Raw genomic sequence first — 9,952 nt, forward strand, 5'->3', positions numbered from 1 at the left:
AGACGACTGTTAATTTTTTAATGAAAAATGACGAGTTTGATATATAATGAATAGTTAGGACTATTTTGTAACTTTTAATAATCGAGTGATCATTTGTGTACTTTACCCAAAATTAAACTATTAATCATCTAAATAATATAATATAATATAATTTTGGGTTTACTTGATCTCGTTTCCATATCTATTACGTGTGAGGGTAATAATCCCTTAGAAACGTACAAAATGGAGGACATAGAAAGAGAAAGAAAAAGAAAAATGAAGGAATATATATATAGAGAGAGAGGGAGACAAATCCGCTGTTTGAATTGAGCCCATAGAATTGTAATTGCAGGTGGATGATCATGGCCCCTGGTTTTCCCTTCTCTCTATCAAATACCAACTCTTCACTTCTTTCACATTAACCCTATTCCCTCTCCCTTTTATACCTTCCTCTCATTCCAATCACCTTGTCCTCTTCACCAAACAGCGCCTACAGAGATGCAATCCTTCACATCTCTGTTTTCATTCGGTACAAATATCCCATCATGAATTTTACCCCAAAACAAGGGGGAAAAAGAATCGTTTTTTACTAGACTCTTTTGTGCCCTCTGTTTCTTCTGTTCAACACCCTCTTTTCATCTGTTCATCGACATTTCATGGTTCTTTTCACTTTTTTTGTTATACCCAGATTTTGATTCTGAATTTTGAATACACTTCGGAAATACCCATATGCATTTGACAGAGTTGATTCAGGATTCTAAATGGGGAAAGCGACTGAGGGTGATATAAAAGAGAAAGGTTTTAGTAAATTGGACCAGGAAACCGAAACAAATACAGAGGACACGAATGGAGTTTCCAATACGAATAAAAATAGAAATACTACTACTTCAGATAGACGGGGAAAGAATAGCAGGCGGCGGCAAAAGAAGATGGTGACGTTGTCGGCGTCTTCCGTCGTGCACCCGGTTCAAAGGCTTTTCAATGCTTGCAAGCACGTTTTCGCCACTGCCGGAACTGGATTCGTCCCGTCTCCCGATAAAATTGAACAGCTTAGCGCTCTTTTGGGTATGATTTTTTTATTAGATCCTAGGATTGGTTGACTTTTTGAGTCCAAATGTAGTTTTGATGAAAAAAAAAATCCTTAAATTTCTTAATATTCCAATTTTTTTTTATTTTGATTGAAATTTTCAGAATAATCAAGCATGATTTTCTGAAATTCGTTCAGCATTTGTTTTACTGAACAATCTTTTCACACTCGTACTCTTAAAAATGTCTGCATTCTTTTTTCCCCTCCAACATCTGTATAATATATTCATACTCATTTCTATCCCTGCAACATCTTTTCTCCTATCTATTTGTTTGTATATGAAGATGATATGAATCTGATATCATAAACTGCTTGCAGTCACATTATTTAAGAAAAAATGTAAAAAAAAATGTTGGGAAATGTACCATTATTGTTGCTTTTTAAATGTTTATGTAGTGGGATGAGTGAATTGTTATTTATTCATGCCAGTCTTGCATATGGTCCATTATTGCATGTAATTTTTTGCTTTTCTCTTGTGAAAGTCTTTCAATTAATTATATTACAACTAGGTATCAGGTGTTCCAGTCGTTCAGATGTTAAATGGAAAAATGTATGTATTCAGTCTTTCAATAAATTATATGAAACCTTAGTTATTTGTGATGCAAGCCTTCTCATCATGTCTGTATTCAGTGGCCATGTGTGCATACTAAAATCTGAATTTCTTTTTGTGTACGTATGGTGTCCACGCCTTGGATCCGTCATCGTCTGTATTCGGCTACTTATATGATACAACCTTAATCAGATACTAGTTTTTGTTGTTTTGTGTAGATGAAATTCAGCCGGCTGATGTTGGTCTTACTTCAAAGATGCCATTTTTCAGTCCGCAAGTAACTCGTCGAGCTCCAACGATAACATACCTACACATCCACGAGTGCGAAAAGTTTTCGGTAAGCACAGCGTGTGTCTGCAGGCCAGGCCATAGTTTGTGATTCAAGTAAATGCTAAACTGTGTTATCATTAATAGGACTTATCTAATGCAGATTGGCATCTTTTGCTTGCCTCCATCCGGTGTCCTTCCGCTTCACAATCACCCTGGAATGACTGTATTCAGTAAGCTTCTCCTTGGGACTATGCACATCAAATCATATGATTGGCTTGTGGATCCTTCACAATGTAAGTACTTTTTTTTTTCCTTTCGAAGATTACATGTGTTTATATCTGTTTTCGACGTAAAAAAGAAGCAGGGGAGGCAGAGGCTAGGCTTCATTTTGTGACCACTGATATATAATGTAGATTTTTGCTATGTTCAAGTTGTGTTATTGATGACAATAGTTGCAAGCCTCATCCTTGATGTACATGTACATGTAAAGAAATTACTGATGCTACTTTTCTTTGTTCTTGTAACAGCAGCGCCTCAACATCCGAATGTCCGTTTGGCTAAGGTTAAGGTCGACGCCGACTTGACTGCTCCATGCAAGACCTCCATACTTTACCCAGCTGATGGAGGCAACATGCATTGCTTCACTGCCGTGACAGCATGCGCAGTGTTGGATGTTCTAGGCCCTCCATATTCCGATCCCGAAGGACGGCATTGTACGTACTACTCCGACTACCCTTTCACGACATTCTCGGGTACTCTTACAGATGATGAGAAAGTGTCAATACCAGAAGAAGAGAAAGAAAAGCTAGATTGGCTTCAAGAGAGGGACAAACCTGAGGATTTGGTGGTTGTTGGAGCAGTATACACTGGTCCTGAAATTGTGGAAAACTGATATGCGAGCCCTCACACCATATCCTGTAATACCAAAAAAAAGAAATCATTTTCTTATCCTTGTTGTCTTGTCGGTGGCTGCTGTTTCAGCTTTAGAAGCTTCTATTTAACTTTTTTTTTCTTAGTGGGACATGGGTAGTAAATGATCACGAGACACAATTTTAATATACGATTAAAAAAATGATATCGATTTTATTATTATTTAAATAATAAAATTGATAAAAAATTATTGAAAATATTATTATTTCTATTGATTTTGTTATTATTGAACGTTTTATCGATTTTGTTAACAAAATTAGTAAAGCATTATCGGTTTTGTTATTTTTTTTATCGATTTTATTATTTTTTCTATTGATTTTGTTATTGTTTAGCACTTTATCGAAAATATTAAAAAATATTAATATTTTAAATAATTTTTTTATCGATTTTATTATTTAAATAATAACAAAATTAATAACATCATTTTTTAATATATTTTTTAATTATATATTAAAAGTGTCGTATTGTAGAATTTTTTGACATGAGTACTCGTTTTTTTTTTCTTACAATTTTTTTTTTGTATATAAATAGACAAAAATAACCGAAAAAGGGCGAAAGTGTTGTAAGTGCATGGGATGATGTTTGTAGGTGAATGAGAAAAAAGAGTGCACCTTTCCTTTTCCAATATAGTCCTTCATATTTTCCCTTCTGTCATTCTGTAAATGATTCAACTTGACATGTTGAGACTTGTAACAGACAATAAATTTATTTCGTATTTTGAACTGAGCACGTAATGTAACAAACATAATAACGAATCAGCAACCAGCTACTATATCTATTAAGCAAGGGGTTCAAATCTTATTGTTTGCGAATAAAATAATTTGGGTTGGTAGAATCATCCTTGCTTCTGCAATACTCAATTCAAATTAATTAATCAATGGACAAGAAATCGGTGGTTATAACGTATCGACTAATTGATATTGGTGCTTATTGCTAATTTTCTATATTTTCTATTTTTTATATTTTATTATATTACATATTTATTATTTCTTTTGAATTTTTAGTTTTTAATAATTTTTCTTTATGGCATGTATTTATCGATTTTTTGATACGTTCTCGATCTTTTTTATTAGTTGTTTGAACTTTCTTTTTGATTAATTTTTGTAAGGTTAGATTTGATGTCGCATCGATTAATTAATATGACGCTTATTTGTTATAATGTTGATCTTTCCAGTTTTAGATCTTTGGATTGAACTCGGATACACAATTTGCGATCACATATAGCTTTCTCACGATGCTCGATTCTAATTTGCATTTGTCGATGGTCTAGTTTAATCCCTTGTTGTGGTTCATTTTTTGATGCAGTCAGATTTATTTGTATCCGTATTTTGTTCGAGTTTTAACATTTTTCTTGTATGGTCATTGTATGACCTCAAGTGACTAGTTTATTATGTCAATGATTATAGGAAAAAAATCTTAATTATGTGTTTGATTTACGAACTTCATTGTAAATTTAAATGTTTTTCCTTTTAATAAAATCGTGTCTCCTATTTAAATAAAAAAATAAAATATTAATATAAAATTATATGAATTTTTTTTAACAAATTATATGTGATATATATATATATATATATATATATATATATTTACTACAATACTCAACGTTAAAAAATGTTTTATATAATTAAATATTTTGTATTTTCTTTTATGTTGAAGTAAATTTGTTCATGTAATAAACTCAAATTATTGATTTTATCACTATATTTAATTGTACTAATTATATTCTCGTTACATTTAATTATACTAATTTTACTTGGTTAAATTAACTTTTGCATTTGATTCACGTTAGTTACGATATTGATATAACAATTAACAATGTTAATATGTCAGTTTACGGTGTTAATGTAGTAGTTTATGAAATTGATACGATAGCCCGCATATAAATAATGATATAGTACGGGGATTTAATTAATTTTTTGGTCGAATTTGATGATACAATTGATTTTAATTGAAAGTTAAATAGAATAATTAATTTTAATTCAAAGTTTGAGATTTATTAATCTTTAAATAAAAAATTTATTAAAATTTTAATAATATTAAAATTAATTAAAAGTAATATATATTTTTATTAATATATATTAATTATGAAATGTAATTGAAAAGAGAAGAGGCGTGAGACATGTCATAGGCGGCGTGGCATTGTATGGGAGTGTAGTTGAGGTTTGTTAAAACAATCACATTTCGTGATTCTTTCTTGGTTAAACTACATGTTTAATATTTAAATTATTATTTTTATTTTATTTTGTATTCAATTCTATTTTTTAAAAATTATACTTAATTTTTAGTTTAAGTTTTATTTTGGTACCCATAATTATAAATTTAATGATGATGCTGATTAGGATGGTCACGGGATCTGAACCCAACGTGTTTCAACTCGGTCCGACCTAATCGGGTCAGGATTTAAAAAAAATTGATTCAGATTAGGTTCTTTTAGAGGTTATATTCGTGTTGGGTCGAGTTTGGGTTTAAGATGAAATATACATGACTCAACTCGAAAAAAATATAATTTTACCTGATATATTTAGGGATAATTGTAATAATATCTCTCTATATATTATTTTTAATTAAGTCTATGTTTTTATTGAATAAAAATAATATTTTTAATTAATATATTATTTTGGTTCGGGTCGTATTTGAATTTTATTTCAAAAAATCGGGTTGGGTTCAGGTCTAGTGGAGGATGTATATTTTTTAGTTGGGTCGGGTGGAGGATGTATAATTTTCGAGTCGGGTTCTAATCAGGTGGAGTGTGTATATTTTTGGGTCAAGTCGAGTTAATCAAAAACCTAACCCAACTCGACCCATGTCCATCCCTAATGCTGACTTGTTACCTTACAATAATACCACATCATCATTAATATATATATATATATATTAAATCAGCAGTTTTCTAAATTTTTTAAGGTCAAGTATCAAATTAAAACATAAACTAAACATAAAGTGTGATTTAAAAAAGTTTAAGTACAAAAATAGAATAAAAGTAATAGTTTAAATACTAAAGATGTAGTTTACTCTTCTTTCTTTTCCTTCCCTCTTCATCGTTATTATCGAGCCCCAAATCAATTAAAAAACAGGCCCTCGAGTTTTTCCCTTAGTATTTCTTCAGTATCATTTTCTTTGTACATATTAAAAATTCTTGTTGGTCTTTGTTTTTTTCTCTGGGTTTTCCTCAGATTTCTCTCCCATTTCTTAAATCTCATCGCCTTCCATCTTTCATATATAGAGCTGAAACCAGTTCTGGGTTTGCTTTAAAACTCAATAAAAATGGCTTCTTCGGTCTCTGTCCCATGCCCCAAGGTTTCTTCTCTTTTAAAAATAAACCACCAAAGCCAAAATCAAAAGGTTTCTTTGGCTTTTCCCCAAACTTCAAATTTTACCTCCAAATCTTGCTCGCCATTTGGATCTTCAATCCGGGTACGTGCATTTTCACTATCTCAGGTTAGCTACTTCCATTTTCATACTACTTTTTTTTGGTCATTTCCCCCCTTTATTTATTTACAGTTGAATCTATTGTTTTCGTTTGAATGAGAATGAGACTGTATGTTACTGGTTATGCTTAGTGATCTGTTTGGTTACTTTTTAATATTTTTTTTGTATTTGATATATTATTTTTACTGAATTTACGAAAGAAATAATGTATTTGTTTAACGTTTCTCTCTATATAATGGTAATTTATATTCTGGGTTCCTCCCCCGTCTTGAATTATAATGACCATTTCCAGGCTTACTTTTGTGTTTTGACTGAAATCTTGACTTGTTATTCAAATATTTTCTTCTTCGTAATTGAAGTGTCTCGAATACAGGGATGGACACAGGGGCGGGTGGGGGAAGTAGCCCTAAAATTTAAAGTTCTCTTACATATTTTAGATATTTTCTTTTTATTTTATATTATTAATTTGTTTTCGCGATAAAAGATTTTAAGTTCGCCTCCCTACATGGCACATATTTCCATAACTGGCACATATAATCGAGAATGGCAATTTGCGGTGACAATTATTCGTTTTGGTATGCTGTTTAATTCATTGGTTTTATTGATATCTGGCTGTCATTTGTAGCGGCCTAATCGAAAGCAGACTATGGTCTTCACGAGCCATACGCAGCTTAACGAGGTATAGTTTTCACTGTGAAGTTGAAAATTTTAATCTTTAGATGAGATCTTATCAACGTCCATTAAACCTGCTTTGTAAAAATTAAGGTTGCAGAGATATCGTCGAATTCTGTAGCAGGTGTTGACGCAAAACCCAAAGTTGCATTGCCTAAGCAAGATAATAAAATATCGGCAGAGAATACTACTCCGGATGCTTCAGCAATCTCGACATTCATGGCACAAGTATCAGACCTTGTTAAGTAAGTTGATAGAAGCATTTCCGTAGTTGTGAGCAAACTTGGGTAAATGTGTGTTTGACAAAAAGAATCTGATTCATAGTCAATGTCGATTTTACTTTTGATGGGTAGGCTTGTTGATTCACGAGATATCGCTGAATTGCAACTGAAGCAACTGGATTGTGAGCTCGTAATAAGAAAGAAGGAAGCTTTGCAACCACCTGAATCATCATCTCCAATTGTCATGCCACATTACATGCCTCAAGCGATGTTTCAAACTCCACCCCCGGCAGCCCCTGCTCCTGCTAGCCCGACCCCTCCAGCACTGGCACCTTTGTCACTCCCCCCTGCTAAAACAAGCAATTCTTCTCATCCTCCCCTCAAATGCCCCATGGCCGGAACCTTCTACAGGAGTCCTGCACCGGGTGAACCACCATTTGTCAAGGTAAGTGCCTGCAGATTTCTGTTAATGGCCATCTGCATTTTTTCTGCTAATATACAAAGGTTGTAATACTCCATCGATGGTCGTTCAGGTAGGAGATAAAGTGCAGAAAGGCCAAGTTGTCTGCATCATTGAGGCAATGAAATTGATGAACGAAATCGAAGTAAGTTCACGCCCTCGTATTTCCTTAGCTTTGTTCATCTCTTGACAGTTCAAACAAATATAATCAACCATTAAATTGTGCTTCCTATATGTTATCATACACAATAGCTTGCCAATGTCAAAAGTAGTCGTTAGTTTCGACAAACTCGCTCTGGAGTTGATTAATTTCTGGTTTCTCAGGCTGATCAATCTGGAACCATAACGGAGATATTGGTAGAGGACGGAAAACCAGTTAGTGTAGACATGGTAACCTCTCACCTCTAATTATCTCTTATGTCTCAGATTATTGGAGTGAGCAATTCAGTGGGTTTGACTCGGTTTAATTTGTAACTTGCAGCCGCTATTTGTTGTTGTGCCTTGAACAAAAAAGGGTTCCAATTCCATGTGCTGGTAGCTTTGTGAGGAACAATGTTTTGATTTACTGTGTAATGGTTTAAATTAATATGAAAAAAATAAATAAAAACAATGGTGCTGTATTGCTTGCTTAAATCACCATGGCTTGGGGTTTCAGTGTGAGATTCTACTATTTGGCCTTAGGTTTGGACGTTTACCCAATTAAGAAAAACGAATAAAATAATCTTCAAAAAAAATTGATTGAATATTTTAAAAAATTGTATCAATAATAAAATTATAAAAGTAATATTTAACATATAATAAAAAAATAATCTTTTTTTTATTGTCCTCTTGATTCTTTAAGATTTTATCTTGTTCAATCTGAATTGATTTATGTTATACATCTAATTTTGGTAAGATAATCTGTTGGCATAAATTTTCTGCAGATCTCAAGTACGAGACCTGTTAAAGTCATATCAAATTACTTATCCAATTCGTCGGTAATAAAGTAACTATCTTTATGTATATACGAAGCTTATGTTACACAAAAAATATATAGGGCCCTGAAACGTGTAGTACTTAATTCCATATGTAAACTTTAACCACTAAAATAATTGATTAATAAAATAAGTTATATGAAAAAAAACCATGTAGAAAATAAGATTAAATAATACGAGTACATGATATCATTAAAAATTTATAATGATCATATCTAATCTTGAATGATATAAGTTATATGAAAACAATCGTGTAGAAAATAAGGTTGATAATAAGAGTATATAATATTTATAATGGTCTATCTAGTCCTGAATGATATAAGTTGTATGAAAAAAAACCATGTACAAAATAAGGTTGAATGACAAGAGTACACGATATCATTAAAAATTTATAATGGTCATATCTAGTCCTGAATGATATCTTAGAAATATAGACTTTTTTTTTACTTTTAACTAATAATATTTTTACATTAAGTCAATCTTAGGGAACACCCAAACTCCCTCAAACTTATCAAATAAGTTATCAATCCTCGACAATGAATACTTATTATACACAATTACTTTATTTAATCGTTCGTAATCGATATATAGTCTTGCAGGCTATTATTTTTCTTTAAAAATAAGATAAGTGCTCCCCAGAAGGAGATACTTGGACAAATGAACCTTCAGAGGAGATATTTGGACAAATGAACTTTCAGACAACTTGAACTTTCAATTCCTTCAGTTCCATCGGTGTTATGTGACAACGAGTGATAGACATCAGAATCATGCCCGACAATAATTCGATTTTAAACTCTAACTCTATCTGATAATAAACTTGACAACTCCATGAGAAATACGCTCGGGATCTCCTTAACAGCTTGAAGGTAGTCCAATAAGGGACTTGGAACCCTCGAGCCAACAATATGACAAAAAAGGCTTCACAATCTTTACTGATCATATATTGAGCTGACAACATTGAAATCACACGAACATAACTTACATCCTTATTGCCATCAATTTCACATAGCTTTAATTGCTTCCCTCGACACCTCAAAATTGCTTCATGCTCAAACAATCAATTCATACTTAATATCACATCAAATTCTCTTAAGGGTATTTCCATTTAATCAACCATAGATAATGAACCCTAAATCTCAATTGTTCATCTACAATACATTTTATTTATCAAAACTCCCAGCCCCAACGAACCGGATACATAAACCCCCACACTGAAGTTCTTAATAGGAATACCCATCTCACTAAAGATCTCACTACATATGTATGAATTTTGTCGTCACTGTTTTTCGCCCGGGATGGGAGAAACTTGTACGACTTAGGGATTTTTCTTTGAATTTTTTTTGAAATGTGAGGAGTCACTACCAACCATCTAAGGTGCGA

General features: G+C 32.4%; 2 protein-coding genes across 4 annotated transcripts; both read left to right on the forward strand.

The window, feature by feature from the left end:
- The first annotated feature begins 319 nt into the window (after positions 1–319).
- LOC120162866 (plant cysteine oxidase 2-like) lies at positions 320–2,811 on the forward strand. 2 transcript variants are annotated; one of them, XM_039172934.1, is made up of 4 exons: positions 320–1,044; positions 1,835–1,953; positions 2,047–2,179; positions 2,414–2,811. In XM_039172934.1, the coding sequence occupies exons 1-4, from the start codon at positions 741–743 to the stop codon at positions 2,776–2,778; spliced, it is 921 nt and encodes a 306-aa protein (XP_039028865.1). In that variant the 5' UTR covers positions 320–740; the 3' UTR covers positions 2,779–2,811. The 2 variants fall into 2 exon arrangements, with proteins under 2 accessions (XP_039028865.1, XP_039028866.1); XM_039172935.1 differs by having other exon boundaries at positions 2,417–2,811.
- Positions 2,812–5,915: 3,104 nt separating this feature from the next.
- On the forward strand, positions 5,916–8,234 carry LOC120162868 (biotin carboxyl carrier protein of acetyl-CoA carboxylase 2, chloroplastic-like). Of its 2 annotated transcripts, none has more exons than XM_039172937.1 (7): positions 5,916–6,230; positions 6,871–6,924; positions 7,011–7,162; positions 7,271–7,583; positions 7,672–7,743; positions 7,923–7,988; positions 8,080–8,234. In XM_039172937.1, exons 1-7 carry the CDS (start codon positions 6,081–6,083, stop codon positions 8,101–8,103), a joined length of 831 nt encoding a protein of 276 aa, XP_039028868.1. In that variant the 5' UTR covers positions 5,916–6,080; the 3' UTR covers positions 8,104–8,234. The 2 variants fall into 2 exon arrangements, with proteins under 2 accessions (XP_039028868.1, XP_039028867.1); XM_039172936.1 differs by having other exon boundaries at positions 5,916–6,254; positions 8,080–8,233.
- The last annotated feature ends 1,718 nt before the right edge of the window (positions 8,235–9,952 follow it).

This window comes from Hibiscus syriacus, unplaced genomic scaffold (assembly GCF_006381635.1).
Source record: "Hibiscus syriacus cultivar Baekdansim isolate YM2019G1 unplaced genomic scaffold, ASM638163v2 tig00111409_pilon, whole genome shotgun sequence".
Lineage (NCBI taxonomy): Eukaryota > Viridiplantae > Streptophyta > Magnoliopsida > Malvales > Malvaceae > Hibiscus > Hibiscus syriacus.

Excerpts from the sequence above, each read along its gene's own strand:
- LOC120162866 (XM_039172934.1), top strand. The coding sequence starts at position 741 with ATGGGGAAAGCGACTGAGGGTGATATAAAAGAGAAAGGTTTTAGTAAA. Across the intron at positions 1,954-2,046 it reads ACGAGTGCGAAAAGTTTTCG|ATTGGCATCTTTTGCTTGCC; the intron begins GTAAGCACAGCG and ends TATCTAATGCAG. Across the intron at positions 2,180-2,413 it reads GCTTGTGGATCCTTCACAAT|CAGCGCCTCAACATCCGAAT; the intron begins GTAAGTACTTTT and ends TTCTTGTAACAG.
- LOC120162868 (XM_039172936.1), top strand. The coding sequence starts at position 6,081 with ATGGCTTCTTCGGTCTCTGTCCCATGCCCCAAGGTTTCTTCTCTTTTA. Across the intron at positions 7,163-7,270 it reads CAAGTATCAGACCTTGTTAA|GCTTGTTGATTCACGAGATA; the intron begins GTAAGTTGATAG and ends TTTGATGGGTAG. Across the intron at positions 7,989-8,079 it reads AACCAGTTAGTGTAGACATG|CCGCTATTTGTTGTTGTGCC; the intron begins GTAACCTCTCAC and ends TGTAACTTGCAG.